Source organism: Manis pentadactyla, chromosome 4 (genome assembly GCF_030020395.1).
Source record: "Manis pentadactyla isolate mManPen7 chromosome 4, mManPen7.hap1, whole genome shotgun sequence".
Taxonomy (NCBI): domain Eukaryota; kingdom Metazoa; phylum Chordata; class Mammalia; order Pholidota; family Manidae; genus Manis; species Manis pentadactyla.
Window position 1 is genome coordinate 108,351,695 of NC_080022.1, and position 26,196 is coordinate 108,377,890.

Below are 26,196 nucleotides of genomic sequence, written 5' to 3' on the forward strand. Positions count from 1 at the left end.
AGTACATTCCTTTCTTTCATTATTCACTCTCAGGGAAAATGTTAATGTGAAGTGGAGAAGGGAAAGAGGAAAGGGGCCTGGAAGAGCTACAAGCTGATGATCTGCTCTTGAATAATAAAGAATTACCAGGTGGTGCGTGTAGTCCAGTGTGCCCTGTCTGATACTTCCATGTCCATCTGGAACTTAACAAAGCGAAGATTTATGCCAAGATCCAGCCCTGAGGCAGAGCAGAAAGAACATCAACAATTTATAAACAAATGCCAGGCTGTCCTCTGCCTCGCTGTGAATGTCTTCTGGCATTTAAAAAGAGAAACCTTGTAAATCTCTGTCTATAGAGCTCTTTTTGGAACAACTGGGAGTAGCCAAGGGTTTAAGGAATTAGATGAATGTTGAAAGCATCTCTCTGTATGACTGTTGGAATCGTCTCCCTGTTTCTGCCTTCTCCGCCCAGACAGTCTGTTGTCAAAACAGTAGCCAGCCCTTTTAAAACGTTTGCCACTCAGTTCATCTCTCTCCTTTTGACTGACAAGACCCCCGCGGCTAAGTGCCTCTCAATGTCCTAAAAGGCCTTTTATACAATCTGTGCCCTGCCCAGCCTTCCCATTACTTCCCTGACCTTACCTCCTACTACTTATTTACCACATGCTCACTGTGCTGGGCACACTGATCTCCTTGCTGTTCCAGTAACACTCTGGCATGTTCCCTCCTAAGAGCCTTTGCATTTGATATTCTCTGCTTGGATGACTTTCTCCCCAAATACCCCCATTGCTACCCTTATTGCTTCCCAGAGAAACCTTGCATACTGAAAACTGCAATCCCCTCTTCTTCCCCATACCTCCAGTACTCCCTATTCCCATTCCTTACTTTGTTTATAGTACTTGTCCCCAGTTACTAGTACACACTTCACTTGTTTCCCCTTACTGCAATTTCATGAATGTGGGCATTTTTGTCTGTTTTATTCACTCCTACATGTATGGAGCTTAAAACAGTGCCTAAAAATATAGAAAAACATAGTAGGTGCTTGACAAGTATTTGTTTAATACATTTTGAGATTTTTTTTTCCTTCTGTGCTACAAGTAGGTAGTCTTCACTGTGCTGGACAGATGCACCCGAATCCTGGTGTTTTTAACATTTCCATCAACACACTTCATTGTTTTCCAAGTTTTCTGTGTCAATTCTACTTTGAAACATTTCTTGAATTTTTTTGCTTTTCTCCATCTCCACTGTCATTTCCTTTAGTTAAAACCAACACAACTTCTTGCTTTCCCCCATCCACTTTTTTAAAAATTTATTTTTATTTTTTACTATTATTTTTTAATTTTGCTATCATTAATCTACAATTACATGAAGAACATTATGTTTACCAGGCTCTCCCCTTCACCAAGTCCCCCCCACAAACCCCATTACAGTCACTCTCCATCAGCGTAGTAAGATGTTGTAGAATCACTACTTGTCTTCTCTGTGTTACACATCCCTCCCTATGCCCCGCCCCACATTATACATGCTAATCATAAGGCCCCCTTTCTTCCTCTCCGCCCTTATCCCTCCCTTCCCTCCCATTCTCCCCAGTCTCTTTCCCTTTGGTAACTGTTAGTCCATTCTTGGGTTCTGTGATTTTGCTACTGTTTGGTTCCTTCAGTTTTTCCTTTGTTCTTATACTCCACAGATGAGTGAAATCATTTGGTATTTGTCTTTCTCCGCTTGGCTTATTTCACTGAGCATAATACCCTCTAGCTCCATCCATGTTGTTGCAAATGGTAGGATTTGTTTTCTTCTTATGGCTGAATAATATTCCATTGTGTAGATGTACTACATCTTCTTTATCCATTCATCTACTGATGGACACTTAGGTTGCTTCCATTTCTTGGCTATTGTAAATAGTGCTGCGATAAACATAGGGGTGCATCTGTCTTTTTCAAACTGGAGTGCTGCATTCTTAGGGTAAATTCCTAGGAGTGGAATTCTTGGGTCAAATGGTAAGTCTATTTTGAGCATTTTGAGGAACTGCCATACTGTTTTCCACAATGGTTGAACTAATTTACATTCCCACCAGCAGTGTAGGAGGGTTCCCCTTTCTCTACAACCTCGCCAAATTTGTTGTTGTTTGTCTTTTGGATGATAGCCATCCTTACTGGTGTGAGGTGATACCTCATTGTGGTTTTAATTTGCATTTCTCTGATAATGAGTGATGTGGAGCATCTTTTCATGTGTCTGTTGGCCATCTGAATTTCTTCTTTGGAGAACTGTTCAGCTCCTCTTCCCATTTTTTGATTGGATTATTTGCTTTTTGTTTGTTGAGGTGTGTGAGCTCTTTATATATTTTGGATGTCAACCCTTTATTGGATCTGTCATTTACAAATATATTCTCCCATACTGTAGGATACCTTTTTGTTCTATTGGTGGTGTCCTTTGCTGTGCAGATGCTTTTCAGCTTGATATATTCCCACTTGTTCACTTTTGCTTTTGTTTCCCTTGCCCAGGGAGACATGTTCATGAAGAAGTCGCTCATGTTTATGTCTAAGCGATTTTTGCCTATGTTTTCTTCTAAGAGTTTTATGGTTTCATGACTTACATTCAGGTCTTTGATCCATTTCGAATTTACTTTTGTGTATGGGGTTAGACAGTGATCCAGTTTCATTCTCTTACATGTAGCTGCCCAGTTTTGCTGGACAGCTACATGTTGAAGAGACTGTCATTTCCCCATTGTATGTCCATGGCTCCTTTATCTAATATTAATTGACCATATATGTTTGGGTTAATGTCTGGAGTCTCTAATCTGTTCCACTGGTCTGTGGCTCTGTTCTTGTGCCAGTACCAAATTGTCTTGATTACTATGGCTTTGTAGTAGAGCTTGAAGTTGGGGAGTGAGATCCCCCTACTTTATTCTTCTTTCTCAGGATTGCTTTGGCTATTCAGGCTCTTTGGTGGTTCCATATGAATTTTTGAACTATTTGTTCCAGTTCGTTGAAGAATGTTGTTGGTAATTTGATAGGGATTGCATCAAATCTGTATATTGCTTTGGGCAGCATGGCCATTTTGATGATATTAATTCTTCCTAGCCACGAGCATGGGATGAGTTTCCATTTGTTAGTGTCCTCTCTAATTTCTCTTAAGAGTGACTTGTAGTTTTCAGAGTATAGATCTTTCACTTCCTTGGTTAGGTTTATTCCTAGGTATTTTATTCTTTTTGATGCAATTGTGAATGGAATTGTTTTCCTGATTTCTCTTTCTATTGGTTCATTGTTAGTGTATAGGAAAGCCATAGATTTCTGTGTGTTAATTTTGTATCCTGCAACTTTGCTGTATTCCGATATCAGTTCCAGTAGTTTTAGAGTGGAGTCTTTAGAGTTTTTTATGTACAATATCATGTCATATGCAAATAGTGACACTTTAACTTCTTCTTTACCAATTTGGATTCCTTGTATTTCTTTGTTTTGTCTAATTGCCATGGCTAGGACCTCTAGTACTATGTTAAAAAACAGTGGGCCTCCCTGTCTTGTTCCCGATCTCAGAGGAAAAGGTTTCAGCCTCTTGCTGTTCAGTATGATGTTAGCTGTGGGTTTATCATATATGGCCTTTATTATGTTGAGGCACTTGCCCTCTGTACCCATTTTGCTGAGAGTTTTTATCATGAATGGATGTTTAATTTTGTCAAATGCTTTTTCAACATCTATGGAGATGATCATGTGTTTTTTGTCCTTCTTTTTGTTAATGTGGTGGATGATGTTGATGGATTTTCGAATGTTGTACCATCCTTGCATCCCTGGGATGAACCCCACTTGGTCATGGTGTATGATCATTTTGATATATTTTTGAATTCGGTTTGCTAATATCTTATTGAGTACTTTTGCATCTATGTTCATCAGGGATATTGGTCTGTAATTTTCTTTTCTGGTTGGGTCTTTGCCTGGTTTTGGTATTAGGGTGATGTTGGCTTCATAGAATAAGTTTGGGAGTATTCCCTCCTGTTCTATTTTTTGGAAAACTTTAAGGAGAATGGGTATTATATCTTCTCTGTATGTCTGATAAAATTCTGAGGTAAATCCATCTGGCCCGGGGTTTTTTTCCTTGGGTAGTTTTTTTATTACAGCTTCAATTTCTTTGCTGGTAATTGGTCTGTTTAGATTTTGTGTTTCTTCCTTGGTCAGTCTTGGAAGGTTATATTTTTCTAGGAAGTTGTCCGTTTCTTCTAGGTTTTCCAGCTTAGCATATAGGTTTTCATAGTAGTCTCTAATAATTCTTTGTATTTCTGTTGGGTCTGTTGTGATGTTTCCTTTCTCGTTTCTTTTTCTGTTGATGTGTGTTGATTCTCTTTTTCTCTTAATAAGTCTGGCTAGAGGCTTATCTATTTTGTTTATTTTCTCAAAGAACCAGCTCTTGGTTTCATTGATTTTTTTCTATTGTTTTATTCTTCTCAATTTTATTTATTTCTTCTCTGATCTTTATTATGTCCCTCCTTCTGCTGACTTTAGGCCTCATTTGTTCTTCTTTTTCCAATTTTGATAATTGTGATGTTAGACTATTCATTTGGGTTTGTTCTTCCTTCTTTAAACATGCCTGGATTGCTATATATTTTCCTCTTAAGACTGCTTTCGCTGCGTCCCACAGAAGTTGGGACTTTTTGTTGTTGTCATTTATTTCCATGTATTGCTGGATCTCCATTTTAATTTGGTCATTGATACATTGACTATTTAGAAGCATGTTGTTAAGCCTCCATGTGTTTCTGAGCCTTTTTGCTTTCTTTGTACAATTTTTTTCTAGTTTTATAGCTTTGCGGTCTGAAAAGTTGGTTGGTAGGATTTCAATCTTTTTGAATTTACTGAGGCTCTTTTTGTGGCCTAGTATGTGGTCTATTCTGGAGAATGTTCCATGTGCACTTGAGAAGAATGTGTATCCTGTTGCTTTTGGGTGTAGAGTTCTATAGATGTCTATTAGGACCATCTGTTCTAGTGTGCTTTTTTCAGTGCCTCTGTGTTCTTACTTATTTTCTGTCTGGTGGATTGGTCCTTTGGAGTGAATGGTGCATTGAAATCTCCCAAAATGAAACATTGCATTCTATTTCCTCCTTTAGTTCTGTTAGTATTTGTTTCACATATGCTGGTGCTCCTGTGTTGGATGCATATTATTTATGATGGTTATATCCTCTTGTTGGACTGAGCCCTTTATCATTATGTAATGTCCTTCTTTATCTCTTGTTACTTTCAAGTCTATTTTGTCTGATACTAGTACTGTAACACCTGCTTTTTTCTCCCTATTGATTGCATGAAATATCTTTTTCCATCGTTTGACTTGTAGTCTGTGCATGTCATTGGGTTTGAGGTGAGTCTCTTGTAAGCGGCATATAGATGGGTCTTGTTTTTTTATCCATTCAGTGACTCTATGTCCTTTGATTGGTGTATTCAGTCCATTTACATTTAGGGTGATTATCGATAGGTATGTACTTATTGCCATTTCAGACTTTAGATTCGTGGTTACCTAAGGTTCCAGGTTACTTTGCTTACTATCTAAGAGTCTAACTTAACTCACTTAGTATGCTGTTACAAACACAATCTAAAGGTTCTTTTCTATTTCTCCTCCTTTTTCTTCCTCCTTCATTCTTTATATATTAGGTATCAAATTCTGTAATTTTTGTCTATCCCTTGATTGACTTTGTGGATAGTCAGTTTAATTTTTCATTTGCCTCGCAATCAGCTGCTCCACCTTCCCTACCGTGGTTTTACTACCTCTGGTGACAGCTATCCAACCCTAGGAACACTTCCATCTATAGAATTCCCTCCAAAATAGACTGCAGAGATGGTTTGTGGGAGGTAAATTCTCTCAGCTTTTCTTATCTGGAAATTGTTTAATCCCTCCTTCAAATTTAAATGATAATCTTGCTGGATAAAGTAATCTTGGTTCCAGGCCCTTCTGCTTCATGGCATTAAATACATCATGCCACTCCCTTCTGGCCTGTAAAGTTTCTGCTGAGAAGTCTGATGTTAACCTGTTGGGCTTTCCTTTGTATGTGATCTTATTTCTCTCTCTGGCTGCTTTTAGCAGTCTGTCCTTATCCTTGACTTTTCCCATTTTAATTACTATGTGTCTTGGTGTTGTCTTCCTTGGGTCCCTTGTGTTGGGAAATCTGTGGATCTCCATGGCCTGAGAGACTATGTCCTTCCCCAGATTGGGGAAGTTTTCAGCAACTACCTCCTCAAAGACACTTTCTATCCCTTTCTCTCTCTCTTCTTCTTCTGGTATCCCTATAATGTGAATATTGTTCCACTTGAATTGGTCACACAGTTCTCTCAATATTCTTTCATTCTTAGAGATCCTTTTTTCTCTCTGTGCCTCCGCTTCTTTGTATTCCTCTTCTCTAGTTTCTATTTCATTTATTGTCTCCTCCACCGTATCCAACCTGCTTTTAATACTCTCCATCGTGTTCTTTAACGATTGGATCTCTGACCTGAATTCATTCCTGAGTTCTTGGATGTCTTTCCATACCTCCATTAGGATGTTGATGATTTTTATTTTGAACTCGCTTTCAGGAAGAGTCACAAGGTCCATATCATTTAAATCTTTCTTGGGAGTTGTATTAATAATTTTATTCTGGACAAGGTTCCTTTGGCATTTCATGTTTGTATATGGCGCCCTCTAGTGTCCAGAAGCTCTATTCTGGAGCTGCACAGCCTCTGAAGCAATGTCAGGGGTCACAGGAGAGTGGTATTGGTGCCTGGGGTGAGGAAAGAGCTTTTCCCCACCTCCTGGCTCCTGTGCCTGTCTCCACTGCCTGAGCCAGTGGGCCGGGCACACAGGTGTAAGTTTTTGTCCCAGAGCAGCCAGATATGGATCCCTGCTTTCCACAAGCAGCCGGATTCCCAGTCTCCCCAGGAACTCTGCCTGTATTAACTTTCCAACCTGGTAGTCATGCGATTCTCATGAAAGCACCATGAAATATAGGTTTGTGTTCCCAGAGCAGATCTCCGGTGCTAGGTATTCAGCAGTCCCAAGCCTTCCTCTCCCTCCCTGATCAGTTTCTCTTCCTCCCACCAGTGAGCCTGGGTAGGGGAAGGGCTCGGGTTCTGCACAGCCACAGCTCTGGTACATTACCCCGTTCGGTGAGGTCTGCTCTTTTCTCTAGGTGTGTGCAGTCTGATGCCATCCTTTTTACTGTTGCTCTCTCAGGATTAGTTGCACCAGTTAAATTTTCTAATTGTATCCAGTTTTAGGAGGAAGCCTCTGTCTCTCCTCTCACGCCACCATCTTTAACCCCCCATCCACTTTTGTTCTGTCCGCACAGACTGACTCAGCAGCCAGAATGGTCCATCTAAAATCTAAATGTGGTAATTTACCATTCATTCCTTCATTTAAAATTTTTTCAATGGTTTCCCATTGCCCTTCACATAAAACTCAGTGTCCTTACCCTATCCCACAAGGCCTTGCATGGTCTGGTCTCAACACTGGTTTTTTGGGCTAAGACACCAAGTTCCTTCTCAACTCGGGGTCTTTGCTGTTCCCTCATATGGAATACTCTTCTATTCCTATTTTTCATCTGGTTGACAGTCTCCATGTCAGTCTAAAATTCTTTTTGTTTGAATTTCCCTAACTCTTTCTACTAATTAAGTTCTTCTACATTTTCCTTCATAGAATTTACCACAACAGTAATTCAATACTTGTCGAATTGTTTGTTCACTGGCTATCTCTATGTGTAGCTATTGAGGATAAGAACACTTCCTATGGGGCTTATCTTTGTATCTCCAGCACTTAACACTGTTACTGATACATAGTAGGAATTTAATAAATACTTGTGGAGAAATAAATGAAAACAGAAGGTAGATACCTTGCTGTCCCAGGGAATGGGACCATGTGGGCTAGTATCTCATTAATTAATGATGTGTTTATCCCCACAGAGATTATTTCACAGAAGATGATGGAGAGATGGTATCCAGAACACGTCAGACAATGGGTAAAGAGGCTGTGGGCCTTGCCTTGCTAAATTCTTGTTTCCTGTTTATCATAATGCCCTTGAATTATGAACACTTTAAATTCATCACAGCAATATCCTCAGACTTCTTCTGAATTTCCAAATTTGCCACATACCACTGCAGCATATAATTCCCAGCTTTCCAGCACAGTGCAATAAATCATAACTGAAATTCTTATGTGAACTCTTCATACTGTCAATGATTCTGTAATTGCAAGACTAAAGCCAATTGTAAAATGATGAAAGTAGATTCTACCACTGTAACTCCAGGGGCAAGGGTGTTCCTAGCCCAAGGCAAATCCCCTGTGAAATCAGTGAAAACAAAATAAGTCAAGGGAAAGGGTAATTTGGGAGAAACCATTTTTATTGCTCACAGCTTGCTCGAATTCGCTAGGTAGGGCCAGGCTCCATCCATCACCTCCAGCTGCCGCTCTTGCTCTGTCCACCACTCCCAACCCTGCAAGCTCTCTTCTTCCTGCCCGCCCCTTCCTGGAGGAACTCCATTGGCGGGCCTTTGGTGACTGGCAGACAGCAGACGCCAGACCACTTATGTACCAGGAACAGAGGAGAGGAAAGAATGGCCGTTCTCTCTCCAGCCCTTGCCCCGGAGGCTGCGGGAGGCTACGGTGGTAAATACCTACTGATACGTTAATGCAGGACATTCTGAAAATTCTGCCACTTACCCACAACCGCTGAAGTGAAATCTCTAATATAACATTAAAGTGTGTATAATAATAGTGTAAACCTAGTAAGTGAGATCAAATGAGAAAAGCACTTATACAGAGCTTGTCAAGAAATAAGTAAATCTTATTAGTGTTAATGTATTCATAATAATATCATACCATTAGTTCACTAACATTAGCCAGGAATCTATCTGAATTACAAAACCAAAGTGAAGATAAAGATAGTGCTCTTTGGGGGACCATTTTTCACAAAAACTTTTCATCACTTAACTGGTTTTACTTACTTTACTAAGTGATTTTTTTCCTTTTTCATACCAGCCTGAAGGACAGAGGGTTCATATGCACAATGTGGAAAAAAAGTGTTTAATCTGAATGTGTTGTAGACTTCAGAGACACTTTAAAATTAACAGTTAAATCTACAAATTGCAAGGGTCTACCATACTCATTTTGAGCATCAAGACCCTCTACTTTAAGAGAAAAATCTAGGAGTTTGGCAAAAGTGGAAGAGGAATGGAGAAAGTCAAGGTATGAATTTGGGTACTTAATTAATTAATTATTTAATCCACTTAAAAACTTTGGGATTAAAGTATTATTATTCCCATTTTTACAAAGGCAGTAAAGCTCAGCAAAATTAAGAGACTTGTCTAAATTCCCATAATGAGTAAGTGGTTAGCATTCATATCCAAGCTTCAAAGGTTCTTCTCTCCCTCATGTCCTACTAATCCAACCATAATGTACTATCTGTCTGTGTTTTCAAGATGTGTTCTGTTTAATTTCACTTAATGTGGAAGAAAAAAATTCTAATTTCTTTTAATTAAAACATTTGCATTTGCTTAGAAATAATCAGAATATCAACCAAACAGGTGTGACATTATTAATACTATTATTTTTATTAATTTGTAATCCCAGATTTAATAAAACAATTGTTTTGTACAAGTTGAATCAAAGACAACTGAGGATGGAAAAAAATGCCACCTCCATCTATAATTTGTGCTGTGCAGCACTTAAAACCTGCTTTAAATTCTGTGCTAATCTAAACCCCTGTACTCCACCAGGGAAGGTTGGTGGCTATTGAAAATACCATTAAAGATAGGGTTCTCTAAAGACACACTTGATAATATGTTAATTTTATGAAAATAACAAGACACTGTACATGTCCAATTTAAAAACAAATCATATGGCCTTACATTTCCATCTTTTTTCTTTACAATCAGTGGTATAATAGGGTTAATTAAACACTTTCAGACAAGAAAAAACTGCCCTGATAACCACCGTATTTATCATAATTATTCTCTTCATTTTCATCTTTTTCAACTTGACTTGGGCTGAGGGTCCAGGATATCGTTATTGGCTTTACTCACATGTCTGGCACTTGGTGATTGGCTGTCAGCGGGGTGTCTTCATTCCCTATACTTGGCCTTTCCTTCTCCAGGAGGGTAGACTAGGCTGCTTCATAGCACCATGGTCTGGGGGTTCAAAGAAGGCAAGAACAGGAATGCAAGGCCTCTTAAAGGCCTAGTCTCTGGAACTTACACAGTAGCATTTTCATTGTATTCTCTGGGTCAAAGTAAGTTACCAGACCAACCCAGATCCAAGCGGTAGAGAAATAGGCTCCACTTCTTACTGGAGAAGCAGAAACATCAAATTACAAAGAGGCAAGGGCGTTTCCATAGTGTAGTGGTTATCATGTTCACCTCACAAAGGGTCATGGACATAAACTAGTGTGTTTCATTGGGGACTATTATTAACATGATCTCCCACATGCTACTTTATGTGAACTGTCTATGCGGCCTAGAATTGATTATATTTTGCAGAAAATAAATTCTGCTGGATTGTACAGGTTGGAATGGCTATAATACCACTATTATATAAATTTTTCTGTCGTGCTGTTTCACTGGCAGCTTTTCTTAGTGATACTAAAGATCGAGGCCCTCCAGCACAGTCACAGACCTGGAGAACTGGTGAGAAGGTCCCCTTTGGGCAGACACATTCCCTGAGAGCATTTGAAAAACTCCCTCTGGTGCAGACCCAGGCTCTCCGAGACTTTGAGAAGGTAAGTTTCATAGGTGGAAAATTGTTATCCCAATTAGCAGTAGTGCCCTGGGATAGTAACATCTTATAAAATACGAACGAGGGCTTAGTCTAGATTGTGAGCATTCTTACCATAATGGTGTGTTTCTTGAAAGCATATATCCCAATAAGAATATGCTGTTAGCTATTTTTAAAAGCATTTATCCCAATACACACACACAGTGTTAGCTATGTGCTGCGTGCCATGGTTCATGGACGATTGCTTGCACCATGATTTGGTCTGCCATTTTTACCCCTGGTTTACTTCTGAGATGAATTCAGGAAGTTTAAATGGCACGCTGAGAATCTGGAGGTGGGCTATAGTGAACCCAGGAGACCTAGTACAGCTTTACATTCTCTGTGGCTGTCTTGGACCACTCTAGATACCTGGATACTGTCTGCGGTATGAGGCCCTCAACCACAACCATTTGTGTCTCAAACAGAATCTGGCATTGTTGCTCAAAACTCCTGATTCAACTCTTGCAGTGCTCTGCGTCTTGATGTGGTTATCCTTAGATTTGGCCAAGAGCCAAATTACTGACACTGTAATACAGGTCCCCAACCTCCTGGGCCCTGTACTGATCCCAGGAAGTCTGTACAATAGAACTCATCTACTGGGATTTATATGGCCTGGAAAGAGCACCCAGGGTTTCTTCCACACCCCATACCCCTGCTAAAAAAAAGAAATAGCTTTTTGGTGCCCCGTGGGGGTTACCAAGGGATTGGGCCACACTCGAGTGCTGTGTAAATACCCCCTGAGATAGTAATGTGTTTCTTTCATTCTTGAATTGATAGTTTTGACATAAAATAATACAATTCCATTTTCAAAAAAGGGCTAATAAATCAGTGCTGACATGGATTTACCCTGTCTTCCCTCAGTTTGTAAATAGAAATGTTTCCCTAGGACCTGATGTAAATCCTACCAGATATTTCTGTGGACAAAGAATATGTTCCATGTAACACATGCCTGAGAATGAAACAGAGTACTCTTGGTTTTCTTGTTTAGGTTTGGGTTTTTTTGCTCAGAGTTATCATGGATGTTTTGGTTTTTCTTTTTCTTTTTTGTTAAGGCACAGAGAGTTTGCAGGAATATTAAGTGGCTTTGGAAGACTAAAGCTCTGAACAGCTGTGTGGTGCTGGTGGTGGGAGTAACACCCAGCCCCTTCCTCTTTTTTCACCTTTTGTATCTGCTGCAGTGCAGAAAAGGTGAGCAGAGCTACAGTGCTCCTCAAAGCTATGTGGGGTGCTCACTGAAAGACAGTCTACCTACATGTTCCTTTTGTTGAGAGGTACTTTGGAATGTAGAAGTGAGGGGTGTCACCTCCACTGAGAGAACATATGGCTGATGCCATAGGGAGAGGGGAAAACCATGGGCTGAGTTGGGCAGTGAGTACAGGTCAGCCGACTTTCAGCTGTGACGTTCTAAGGCCTATTCTCTTGGCATTCAGGTCCAATATCACTGATTAGTTCTTATTTCTCAATGCTGAGAACCACTGACAGAAACCAAGCAAGGACACAGAGAAATGACCAATCAAAGATGTTTGAACCTCTCTCCCATACATGTCACATAATAAATAAAATGAGTATACAACACACGTTTTTATCAGAAAGGTCATTGCCAGGGCTTATACACATGACTTTTTAGAACCCTAGAATTTATGTACCATGATCATAAATCCTGACAGTTTATTGCAACAGAAAGATTTTTACATGTAAATAGCCACGTGTTGAGAAAAACTCTTTTGTACATGCTTCCCCACTGACCACGGTCCCCAGCATGTCTGGGATGAACAGGACCAGAGCGGCACATAGATAATGCCAGCTGCCATATGTTGATCACTTTCTGTACATCACATGCTGTTCTAATTATGTGCAGTATTACCTTACTTTGCTTACAATAACCCTGTGAAGAATGCATGATTATTACCCCAGTTTACAATCAAGGAAATAAATGCACAAAGAATAACAAAGGAACTTACCCAGTGTCTCATAATGTGGGCCTTAAAGCACTCCTTATTTCTGTGACCTGAAATCATGAGTACTTTCTAGGCTGTGGAGCTCACCCTGCAAGGGTTTGGTGGTAGTGGGACTGTAGCCATTAGTCTCTCCCACTTAGATGGCACAGAATGCAGTTTGTACCCATCTTCTCTAGGTAAACTAAACCTATTCTTAACTCCCAGTGTTCTCCATCACCTGCATTTTACTCCATTAATTCTGAACTATTTGCAACTCAAAGCCATTTCATATTACCAAGTCTTTGTTCCAGCTGTTGCCTCTGCCTAGAGTATCTTTTCTGTCCTATTCTTCACCTGGTTAAAGCCTACTCATACTTCAAAGGTCAGCTCAGATGCCAATTTCTTTTTTTTTTTTTAGGACGCCTTCCCTGACTCTCTAATCTCAAAATATTAGTCTGACTCTAAACTCTTCAAGGGCAGAAAACAGATGTTGCTCATCCTTTTCTAGTCTCTAGAATCTAGTATGATGCCAGTACATAGTAAGTGCTCAGTAAATATTCATCAACTAAACTTGTTGGGTTTGGACTTGGATTTCTCCTGGCTTGTTTTCCTCCAGCCAAGTCTACTGGACTTGAATTTCCCCCAGCCTCTCTACTCAGTAGTCACTGAATGTATTCACAGTAAATTGAATGGTTCTAAGGAGTCTGTTGATGTATTAATTGATTGATTAAAATAGGAAACTGGGAAATCAAGAAAAGTGCATTTGTGTTTAACAATGAGTTTAAAGGGAGACAATTTTCTACCTAAACTGGAATGATAAGATTATAAATGTAAAGTAAGAGAAAGAAACAGATTTTTCAGTTTGTATTCACAATATTCACAAAATATTTCACTGGATATATCAAGAAGATTATAATAATAGCTAACAATAATAAATAATATTTATTATATACTAGGCACTTTTCTAGATACTTCACATTTTATTTCAGCTATTTTTCACTTAATTTTCCTAAGTTAACTGAAATGAGATAAATACTATAATTAGGCCAGTGAAGAGACCAAGGCTCAAATAACTTGCCTAAAACTATACAGGTCTAAAGTAGCAGAGCCAAGATAACTCCAGTGACTCCCAGGGTTCTTGGGGAAATCAGAGGGCCATTCAGAGGAGCGGTTACATTGGTGGAATATGTGCAGTTTGGTTTTATACAATGAATCACAATGGCAGATGTTACAGAAAAGCTGCGGAGGGGTTAAGGTCTGTGACTGTAAAGTCTAGTGGGGGCTTCCACTGCTCTTTCTGTTTACATATTTTCTAATAATGTCATCTTTAATATGAAAATGCCAGAAAAACCAGCCGCAGTGTTTGCCTAATTATAGTCTGAAACCAGCTTTCCCTGGCAGATTGAACCCAGCCAGCCACAGTGAGTCAGCCTGCTGGGGCCCCACCCATCCTGCAAATTTTTCCGCTTGGATCTTGAAGTCTGTGGGGAGGAACAAAAAAGTCCTAAGAGGAACTCTTCTGCCTTTGTGGAGACCTGAGTTATCAGTCTGGGTCTCCTCTCCTAGCTTAGGTGAATGAATCTGGGTCATGCCACTGCTACCTGTAGGTCCAGCAATTTCAGGGCTTCCTGAGTGGCTCTCTGTAGTTACAGCCTTGGAAAATGAATTTCACTGGTGAAGGGCATTTTCATTAAAAAAAAAAAAAAAAAAAAAAAAAAAGTGGTACAAACACTAATCTAGAATTTGGCAGCCTGGCTCCCCTTGTGTAAAATGGAGGTGATAATAAGTAGGTTATTCCTCTAGGAGCTTAGACTAGGAAAGGGCTTTAAAAATCATTTGGTTTCCAACCACTTCATTTTATTTTATAAATGAAGACACGTAGGCCTCCGAAGAAGTGTGCTTCCAAGGTCATAGAGCTATTTAGTAACAAAGCTGGGACCAGAGAAGGATCTTCTGGGTTTTAGTTTAGACTTCCTCACTGTCTCTAACTAAGCTAAACCACAGTGCCCCAAGTGTACGCGTTTTGTTTCCATGAGTATCTTGGGACATTCAAAAAGTTACTAGGTGAAAAGGGAAGTGGTGGGAATCCCAAAATTCCAGCAGTCATAAGCACAGAATTTTCTTCTTTTTAAATATGACTTTTCGGAGGGATTCCACACAGTCGTTCCACAGAACTCAGCAACGTTTTCATTCCTAAACAACATTGTAAAAGATATGTACCAAATCAATCATTTTTTTCTTAAGAACCATGAATAAAAGTAATGATTCTGAGTGCTGTAGCAGACACAGGTATATAAAGGAGTTACCTTTTTCAAAGAGCATAATCGAATTAGGGGCACAAGAAATTTAAATTATACCACATTTAAGTTATATCTAAGGCAACAGTGGAAGGGATATCACAAGATGAGAGTAATTGCCAAATTTTTATTGTTAAATATTTGTCCTTAAAACCTAAATATTAGGACAAAACATTTTTTATTATTTGTGTTCATATATTTATATCTATGTAAACCTCACAATTACAAATATTAGTTCATCATATTTGGTTATACAATTAATTAATAAAGTAACTTTATAAAAAAGAATGAAATTACAAAGTTGAAAAACCCTAAAAATTCTGAAAGGTATGATTACCAACATGGAGAGGAGCAACCACTTCTATGGAGAAAATGGCATTTGAAAGAGACTAATTCTTATTTTTTAATTTTTGTCATTTCTGTTTCCTCATTAGAATTCTTTTCTTCTCTTCTTCACTGTATGAAAAGAAGTTCTCTCTTTCTTCCTTTGGACTTTGAGGAATTTCCATTCCAACAACAAAGTTTTAAAATAACAAAAAATGTATCGAAAGTTTACAAAGTGCAGAGCTCATGAATGCTTTTGACGTGCATTATCTTACTCAGTTCTTATAACAGTCTTCTGATGTTAATACAGCCATTGTCTTCATTTGTGCAGTGAGGAACACTGACATGAGGCAAAGACTAGTGATTGCTAGAGAGTGCTAGAGTTGGGATTTGAACATAAGTGTACTGATTCTAGCATAGTTTTATTATGCATCTCTGTGAAGAGCACATCTACTTACTCATGTTTGTTCACCCACTCTTCCCTTAGTATTATGGGTGCATCTATGTGCCAAGCCCTGTTCTAGCGGTAAGGTGCACAATGATCAAGTATGAATGTATGAAAAACTGTATGTTAAAAAATGAATGCTTATTTCAGTATTCTTTACACATAAAATAGAAATAATTTAATTATCCATCAAGGCAAGACTTGATTATTTCAAGTATGGTATATGCATATAACAGTATCATATAGCAATGTACTGACTTGGAAGGGTGTCCATAATAAAAAATTTAGGATTAAACAACAAAACAACGCCCAGACTTTAGGGTTAGATGGACTCAGTGGGTATTACCTAAATCAAGTCCTTAAGGGCAAGTTGCAGAGAGTTAAATCAGAGCTGAATGGGAGATGAAGAGGAATTATATTCCAGGCTAATGCTGCTACCCATGAAAAGCCCTGGAGGCCCCAAAGAGCATAGTGTTCAGAAATAGGAGGTTTTTTGTCAAGGCTGGAGGATTAGAGTGTTGATTGAGGTTCAAGTTGTCTGTGTCTCCCCACACCCTGCCCCTACCCCTGGTCAAAGCCTTATTGATACAGCCATAGTCATTCATGGTGTCACTGTGAACACTTAGCTCTTATGCCTAGAGAAAGTCCTACTTGTGCCTTTGAAATTGACTTCTTTCCTAGAGAAGGATGGAGAAAGGATTATTGAAAATCTAGAAAACAGGTGAGGCCATAAATTGATACATCACCCCCTGAATACTAAAAGCTCATCAAATAATCTTCCTGGGTTGAACAAATGTGAACAAACACCAAGCCCTGCCAGCGTTGGTCAGGTCAAACTGATGGAGAACCTGGTTTGGACCTGGGAGAACTTGGGATCTCCCGGCTTCGGTGCCCTTCAACTGTCGTTTCTGCCGTGCAGCTCATATAACTGTCTCTGACAGCACTATTTCTGGTTGGGCCATTTATTTTTGGTGGCCAGGGAAGTTGTTACTTGTTTTGGTTTGGTTTTATATAATCCCCAGTGCTCTAATGTGACGATGATGACAACACTTTGATATTCCAGCATCGGGGGAGGTGTGGGTGTGTATCTGTGGTGGGGAAAGCAGCAGGGACGCCATCTGAATCCCTGTCCACAGGATGACGCTGCCCAAGATAAGGTTTTTTATCAACCTGATGTAATAATTCTGTTGTTAGCGCTCTGGTAATCAGGCCAGTTATTTCAAGAAAAGGCTGTGTGGAGGATGGGTATCAGCATGCTTCTGAATTTTAGGGGAGAATATGGGATAATTAATATTTTAGCATTTAAAAACTCTTAAACTTAGGAATTATGTTGAAAGTTTAGAAATAGAGTTTCACGGGAAAGATCTGGTTGTGCAGCACCCCACCCCCACCCCCACCCCTGCCAAAAATAAAGCCCGGTGTTTGTAGAATTTGCAGTCTGTTTTCTGAGGCAAGCTTCAAAAGTTAACTTCTGGAACCCTGAGCAGGAACCCATGAAAACGTCCACTGTGTGAAGCAAAAGGGCTGATGAGTGAAAGACCATATTGATTAACTTTCATTGACATTTTCCTTGTTAGAATGGTCTGCAAAAGTTAATACTTATTCTTCAGGACAGCCTAATGAGTATTCTTTACCTGTGTCAAAATATGGAGTGGATCATGTTTTCTTTCTGTTTTATCATAGGATTGTAACAAAACTACTAAAACAAAGTAACCCATGTGTTTTCCATATTGAGGGCTATTAAGAGAATATGTCATTTAGCCTTCCTATTAGGGCCTTATAATCTAAGCAGGAATTCAAATACAGAACATTTAGAAATGATCAGTTTTAACCACTTACTTTTTATTTTTTTATTTTGGTATCATTAATCTACAATTACATGAGGAACATTATGTTTACTAGACTCCCCCCATCACCAAGTTCCCCCACATACCCCATTGCAGTCACTGTCCATCAGCATAGTAAGATGCTGTAGAATCACTACTTGTCTTCTCTGTGTTGTACAGCCCTCCCTGTGCCCCCCACCACATTATGCATGCTAATTGTAATGCCCCATTTCTTCTTCACCCCCCTTATCCCTCCCTTCCCACCCATCCTCCCCAGTCCCTTTCCCTTTGGTAACTGTTAGTCCATTCTTGGGTAATTGTTAGTCCATTCTTGGGTTCTGTGGGTCTGCTGCTGTTTTGCTCCTTCAGTTTTCTCTTTGTTCTTAAACTCCACAGATGAGTGCAATCATTTGGTACTTGTCTTTCTCCACCTGGCTTATTTCACTGAGCATAATACCCTGTAGCTCCATCCATGTTGCTACAAATGGAAGGATTTGTTTTCTTCTTACGGCAGAATAATATTCCATTGTGTATTTGTACCACATCTTCTTTATCCATTCATCTACTGATGGACACTTAGGTTGCTTCCATTACTTGGCTATTGTAAATAGTGCTGCGATAAACATAGGGGTGCATATGTCTTTTTCAAACTGGACTGCTGCATTCTTAGGGTAAATTCCTGGAAGTGGAATTCCTGGGTCAAATGGTATTTCTATTTTGAGATTTTTGAGGAACCTCCATACTGCTTTCCACAATGGTTGAACTAATTTACATTCCCACCAGCAGTGTAGGAGGGTTCCCCTTTCTCCACATCCTCACCAACATTTGTTATTATTTGTCTTTTGGATGGTGGCAATCCTTACTGATGTTAGGTGATATCTCACTGTGGTTTTAATTTGCATTTCTCTGATGACTAGTGATGTGGAGCATCTTTTCATGTGTCTGTTGGCCATCTGAATTTCTTCTTTGGAGAACTGTCTGTTCAGTTTCTCTGACAATTTTTTGATTGGATTATTTGCTTTTTGTTTGTTGAGGTGCATGAGCTCTTTATATATTTTGGATGTCAACACTTTATTGGCTCTGTCATTTATGAATATATTCTCCCATACTGTAGAATGCCTTTTTGTTCTACTGGTGTTGTCCTTTGCTGTGCAGAAGGTTTTCAGTTTGATGTAGTCCCAGTTGTTAATTTTTGCTTTTATTTCCCTTGCCCAGGAAGATATGTTCATGAAGAAGTTGCTCATGTTTATGTCCAAGAGATTTTTGCCTATGTTTTTTTCTAAGAGTTTTATGGTTTCATGGTTTACATTCAGGTCTTTGATCCATTTTGAATTTACTTTTGTGTATGGGGTTAGACAATGATCCAGTTTCATTCTCTTACATGTAGCTGTCCAGTTTTGCCAACACCAGCTGTCGAAGAGGCTGTCATTTCCCCTTTGTATATCCATGGCTCCTTTATCATATATTAATTGACCATATATGTTTGGGTTAATATCTGGACTCTCTATTCTGTTCCACTGGTCTCTGGGTCTGTTCTTGTGCCAGAACCAAATTGTCTTGATTACTGTGGCTTTGTATTAGAGCTTGAAGTTGGAAAGCAAGATCCCCCCTGCTTTATTCTTCCTTCTCAGGATTGCTTTGGATATTCAGAGTTTTTGGTGGTTCCGTATGAATTTTAAAACTATTTGTTCCAGTTCGTTGAATAATGTTGTTGGTATTTTGATAGGCATTGCATTGAATCTGTGGATTGCTTTAGGCAGGATGGCCATTTTGACAATATTAATTCCTCCTATCCAATGGGATATGTTTCCATTTATTGGTATCTTCTTTCATTTCTCTCATGAGTGTCTTGTAGTTTTTAGGGCATAGGTCTTTCATTTCCTTCATAAGGTTTATTCCTAGGTATTTTATTCTTTTTGATGCAATTGTGAATGGAATTGTTTTCCTGATTTCTCTTTCTGCTAGTTTATTGTTAGTGTATAGGAATGCAACATATTTCTGTGTATTAATTTTGTACCCTGCAACTTTGCTGAATTCAGATATTAGATCTAGTAGTTTTGGAATGGATTCTTTAGGTTTTTTTATGTACAATATCATGTCATCTGCAAACAGTGACAGTTTAACTTCTTCCTTGTCCAATCTGCATGCCTTTTATTTCATTGTGTTGCCTGATTGCTGTGGCTAGGACCTCCAGAACTATGTTGAATAAAAGTGGGAAGAGTGGGAATCCTTGTCTTGTTACTGATCTTAAAGGAAAAGCTTTCAGCTTCTCACTGTTAAGTATGATGTTGGCTGTGGGTTTGTCATATATGGCCTTTATTATGTTGAGGTACTTGCTCTCTATACCCATTTTGTTGAGAATTTTTATCATGAATGGATGTTGAATTTTGTCAAATGCTTTTTCAGCATCTATGGAGATGATCATGTGGTTTTTGTCCTTATTTTGGTTGATGTGGTGGATAAAGTTGATAGATTTTCGAATGTTGTACCATCCTTTCATCCCTGGAATAAATCCTCCTTGATTGTGATGGACAATCTTTTTGAAGTATGTTTGAATTTGGTTTGCTAATATTTTGAGCGTACCTTTGCATCTATGTTCATCAGGGATATTGGTCTGTAATTTTCTTTTCTTTGTGGTATCTTTGCCTGGTTTTGGTATTAGAGTGATGCTGGCCTCATGGAATGAGTTTGGAAGTATTCCCTCCTCTTCTACTTTTCAGGAAACTTTAAGGGGGATGGGTATTAGGTCTTCCCTAAATGTTTGATAACATTCAGTGGTGAAGACATCTGGTCCAGAGGTTTTGTTCTTAGGTAATTTTTTGATTACCAATTCAATTTCATTGCTGGTAATTAGTATGTTCAGATTTTCTGTTTCTTCCTTGGTCAGCCTTTGAAGATTGTATTTTTCTAGTAAGTTGTGCATTTCTTCTAGCTTATGCAGTTTGTTAGCATATACTTGTTTATAGTATTCTCTAATAATTCTTTGTATTTCTGTGGTGTCTGTAGTGATTTTTCGTTTCTCATTTCTGATTCTGTTTATGTGTGTAGACTCTTTTTTTCTTGATAAGTCTGACTAGGGGTTTCTCTATTTTGTTTATTTTCTCAAAGAATCAGCTCCTGTCATTGGTTCTTCCTATTGTTTTCTTCTTCTCAGTTTTGTTTATTTCTGATCTAATCTTTATTATGTCCCTCCTTCTATTGACTTTGCGTCTCATTTGTCCTTATTTTTTTAGTTTCGTTAATTGTGAGTTTAGACTGTTCGTATGGGATTTTCCTTCCTTTCTGAGGTAGGCCTGTATTGCAGTATACTTCCCTTTTAGCATGTCCTTCACTGCATCCCACAGATTTTGCAATGTTCAATTATTGTTCTCATTTGTCTCCATATATTGCTTAATCTCTGTTTTTATCTGGTCATTGATCCATTGGTTATTTAGGAGCATGTTGTGAAGCCTCCATGTGTATGTGGGCTTTTTCATTTTCTTTTTGTAATTTATTTCTAGTTTCATACCTTTGTAGTCTGAGAAGCTGGTTGGTACAATTTCTTTTTTTTTTTTTTTTAGATAATTATTTTTTATTGAAGGGTAGTTGACACACAGTATTACATTACATTAGTTTCAGGTGTACAACACAGTGATTCAACATTTATATACATGATAATTCTAGGTACCAGCTATCAACATACCAAGTTGTTACAATATTTTGACTATATTCCTTATGCTATACATTACATCCCTTTTACTTATTTATTTTACAATTGGAAGTGTGTACATTTTTTTTTTTTTTGGTGAGGGCATCTCTCGTATTTATTGATCAAATAGTTGTTAACAACAATAAAATTCTGTATAGGGGGGTCAATGCTCAATGCACAATCATTACTCCATCCCAAGCCTAATTTTCGTCAGTCTCCAATCTTCTGAAGCATAACAAACAAGTTCTTATATGGAGAACAAATTCTTACATAGTGAATAAGTTACATGGTGAACAGTACAAGGGCAGTTATCACAGAAACTTTCAGTTTTGCTCATGCATTATGAACTATAAACAGTCAGTTCAAATATGAATGAATACTCACTTGATTTTTATACTTGACTTATATGTGGATACCACATTTCTCCCTTTATTATTATTATTTTTAATAAAATGCTGAAGTGGTAGGTAGATACAAGATAAAGGTAGAAAACATAGTTTAGTGTTGTAAGAGAGCAAATGTAGATGATCAGGTGTGTGCCTGTAGACTATGTGTTAATCCAAGCTAGACAAGGGCAATAAAACATCCACGGATGCAGAAGATTTCTCTCTGAACAGGGGGGGTGAGGTTCTAAGCCTCACCTCTGTTGATCCCCAATTTCTCACCTGATGACCCCCCTGCGACTGTGCCTGTCTTAGGTTGTTCCTCCCTTGAGGAATCTTACCCGTCTCTGGCTAACCAGTCATCTTCTAGGGCCATACAGGGAAATGTAAAGTTGGTAAGTGAGAGAGAAGCCTTATTGTTTGAAATGGTTAGCTTTTTACTTCTTTGCATATTTATGCCCTGTAGCTTCTATGCCCAGCATTTGTCTTGAGGTATCTTTACCACTTGGAAGAATTATGATACTCGGTAAATTTGATATGAGGCACGAATTCTATTTAAGGGTTGTAATTAGGAAGGAAGAAGAAAAGCTATAGAAGTAGCAGGCGGAAGAAAACATGGGAAGATTGATTATTTCTTTGACATATCTTCCTGTACAGTAACTTCAGCATATATAGGTTTTAAACTACTACTTAAATTGCACACACATTAACATAATAGGAGTATAGTTACATAACCAAAGCATACCTGTAATTACCAGCCATCTCCAGTGAAACCAAGAAAACCAGTTAGGCACCCTAGGCATTTGTGAAAACTTATCTATGATATGGTGGATTATTGTCCAACTGAACTTGAACAGTCTGAGAGAAATCAGACAAATTAAAACAACCCATTCCTGGGGACTGTTCACATCCCATATGTTCTTTTAACAGTAGATAGTCTGTAGTCGTAAGATTTTGGAGCGCTACAATTTGCACTTCTCCTAATTCTTGGTTGAGTTCCCGTCAAATTTGTTGTTTTACTGTATGCACAGGCCAGCTTAGATATCTCCTTCTTCATTCCCATGGCAAGTCCAGGAACTGGTGGGATGCGAGCATTTACATCTGTAGCAGTGAGTGGATCTTTGTTGGGGTATTTTGATGATCATCTTCTGGCATGAGTCTTCCAGAGAGTGCTGATGTTGGAAGTTCTTTTTCATATCGTATCTTAGTTCATTTTGGGGGTAGCCCAACTAGGCTTTGATCCTCTGTATAAACACAAATAGACCCTTTGCCTACACTTTTATATGCCCTTTATACCCTTGTGTAGAACACATTGGAGATTACCACACAGGAACTGCCTTTTTTTTTTTTTTGGTATCACTAATCAACACTTACATGATGAATATTATGTTTACTAGGCTCTCCCCTATACCAGGTCTCCCCTATAAGCCCCTTTACAGTCACTGTCCATCAGCATAGCAAAATGTTGTAGAATCACTACTTGCCTTCTCTGTGTTGTACAGCCCTCCCCTTTCTCCCACCCCTCCATGCATGCTAATCTTAATACCCCCCTGCTTCTCCTCTCCCTTTTCCCTCCCTACCCACCCATCCTCCCCAGTCCCTTTCCCTTTGGTACCTGTTAGTCCATTCTTGAGTTCTGTGATTCTGCTGCTGTTTTGTTCCTTCAGTTTTTCCTTTGTTCTTATATTCCACAGATGAGTGAAATCATTTGGTATTTCTCTTTCTCCGCTTGGCTTGTTTCACTGAGCATAATACCCTCCAGCTCCATCCATGTTGCTGCAAATGGTAGGATTTGCCCTCTTATGGCTGAGTAGTATTCCATTGTGTATATGTACCAAATCTTCTTTATCCATTCATCTATCGATGGACATTTAGGTTGCTTCCAATTCTTGGCTATTGTAAATAGTGCTGCGATAAACATAGGGGTGCACTGGTCTTTCTCATACTTGATTGCTGCATTCTTAGGGTAAATTCCTAGGAGTGCAATTCCTGGGTCAAATGGTAGGTCTGTTTTGAGCATTTTGATGTACCTCCGTACTGCTTTCCACAATGGTTGAACTAACTTACATTCCCACCAGCAGTGTAGGAGGGTTCCCCTTTCTCCACAGCCTCGCCAACATTTGTTGTTCTCTGTCTTTTGGATGGCAGCCATCCTTACTGGTGTGAGGTGATACCTCATTGTAGTTTTAATTTGCATTTCTCTGATAATTAGCGATGTGGAGCATCTTTTCATGTGTCTGTTGGCCATCTGTATTTCTTTTTTGGGAACTGTCTGTTCAGTTCCTCTGCCCATTTTTTAATTGGGTTATTTGTTTTTTGTTTGTTGAGGCATGTGAGCTCTTTATATATTCTGGACATCAAGCCTTTATCGGATGTGTCATTTTCAAATATATTCTCCCATACTGTAGGGTTCCTTTTTGTTCTATTGATGGTGTCTTTTGCTGTACAGAAGCTTTTCAGCTTAATATTGTCCCACTTGTTCATTTTTGCTGTTGTTTTCCTTGCCCGGGGAGATATGTTCAAGAAGAGGTCACTCATGTTTATGTCTAAGAGGTTTTTGCCTATGTTTTCTTCCAAGAGTTTAATGGTTTCATGACTTACATTCAGGTCTTTGATCCATTTTAATTTACTTTTGTATATGGGGTTAGACAATGGTCCAGTTTCATTCTCCTACATGTAGCTGTCCAGTTTTGCCAGCACCATCTGTTGAAGAGACTGTCATTTCACCATTGTATGTCCATGGCTCCTTTATCAAATATTAATTGACCATATATGTTTGGGTTAATGTCTGGAGTCTCTAATCTGTTCCACTGGTCTGTGGCTTTGTTCTTGTGCCAGTACCAAATTGTCTTGATTACTATGGCTTTGTAGTAGAGCTTGAAGTTGGGGAGTGAGATCCCCCCTACTTTATTCTTCTTTCTCAGGATTGCTTTGGCTATTCGGGGTCTTTGGTGGTTCCATATGAATTTTTGAATTATTTGTTCCAGTTCATTGAAGAATGTTGCTGGTAGTTTCATAGGGATTGCATCAAATCTGTATATTGCTTTGGGCAGGATGGCCATTTTGATGATATTAATTCTTCCTAGCCATGAGCATGGGATGAGTTTCCATCTTTTAGTGTCCCCTTTAATTTCTCTTAAGAGTGACTTGTAGTTTTCAGAGTATAAGTCTTTCACTTCTTTGGTTAGGTTTATTCGTAGGTATTTTATTTTTTTGATGCAATTGTGAATGGAGTTGTTTTCCTGATTTCTCCTTCTGTTGGTTCATTGTTAGTGTATAGGAAAGCCACAGATTTCTGTGTATTGATTTTGTATCCTGCAACTTTGCTGTATTCCGATACCAGTTCTAGTAGTTTTGGGGTGGAGTCTTTAGGGTTTTTTATATACAGTGTCATGTCATCTGCAAATAGTGACAGTTTAACTTCTTCTTTACCAATCTGGATTCCTTGTATTTTTTTGTTTTGTCTGATTGCCGTGGCTAGGACCTCCAGTACTATGTTAAATAATAGTGGGGAGAGTGGGCATCCCTGTCTAGTTCCCGATCTCAGAGGAAATGCTTTCAGCTTCTCGCTGTTCAATATAATGTTGGCTGTGGGTTTATCATAGATGGCCTTTATTATGTTGAGGTACTTGCCCTCTATTCCCATTTTGCTGAGAGTTTTTATCATGAATGGATGTTGAAGTTTGTCAAATGCTTTTTCAGCATCTATGGAGATGATCATGTGGTTTTTGTCTTTCTTTATGTTGATGTGGTGGATGATGTTGATGGACTTTCGAATGTTGTACCATCCTTACATCCCTGGGATGAATCCCACTTGGTCATGGTGTATGATCCTTTTGGTGTATTTTTGATTTCGGTTTGGTAATATTTTGTTGAGTATTTTTGCATCTATCTTCATTAGGGATATTGGTCTGTAGTTTTCTTTTTTGGTGGGGTCTTTGCCTGGTTTTGGTATTAGGGTGATGTTAGCTTCATAGAATGAGTTTGGGAGTATCCCCTCCTCCTCTATTTTTTGGAAAACTTTAAGGAGAATGGGTATTATGTCTTCCCTGTATGTCTGATAAAATTCCGAGGTAAATCCATCTGCCCCGGGGGTTTTGTTCTTCGGTAGTTTTTTGATTACCGCTTCAATTTCGTTGCTGGTAATTGATCTGTTTAGATTTTCTGTTTCTTTCTGGGTCCGACTTGGAAGGTTGTATTTTTCTAGGAAGTTGTCCATTTCTCCTAGGTTTCCCAGCTTGTTAGCATATAGGTTTTCATAGTATTCTTTAATAATTCTTTGTATTTCTGTGGGGTCCGTCGTGATTTTTCCTTTCTTGTTTCTGATACTGTTGATTTGTGTTGACTCTCTTTTTTTCTTAATAAGTCTGGCTAGAGGCTTATCTATTTTGTTAATTTTCTCGAAGAACCAGCTCTTGGTTTCATTGATTTTTGCTATTGTTTTATTCTTCTCAATTTTATTTATTTCTTCTCTCATCTTTATTATGTCCCTCCTTCTGCTGACCTTAGGCCTCATCTGTTCTTCTTTTTCCAATTTCGATAATTGTGACATTAGACCATTCATT

The 26,196-nt window shown here is 38.8% G+C and overlaps 1 protein-coding gene across 9 annotated transcripts in view; it reads left to right on the forward strand.

Annotated features, from left to right (window-relative positions):
- PDE4DIP (myomegalin) overlaps positions 1-26,196 on the forward strand; it is a 245,740-nt gene that overhangs the window by 20,236 nt on the left and 199,308 nt on the right. For all 9 annotated transcript variants that reach the window (XM_057500614.1, XM_057500618.1, XM_057500610.1 and 6 more), the window contains exons 2-3: positions 7,887-7,942; positions 10,545-10,696. In XM_057500614.1, the coding sequence (XP_057356597.1) occupies positions 7,887-7,942; positions 10,545-10,696 (208 nt within the window). The remainder of the gene's footprint in view (positions 1-7,886; positions 7,943-10,544; positions 10,697-26,196) is intronic.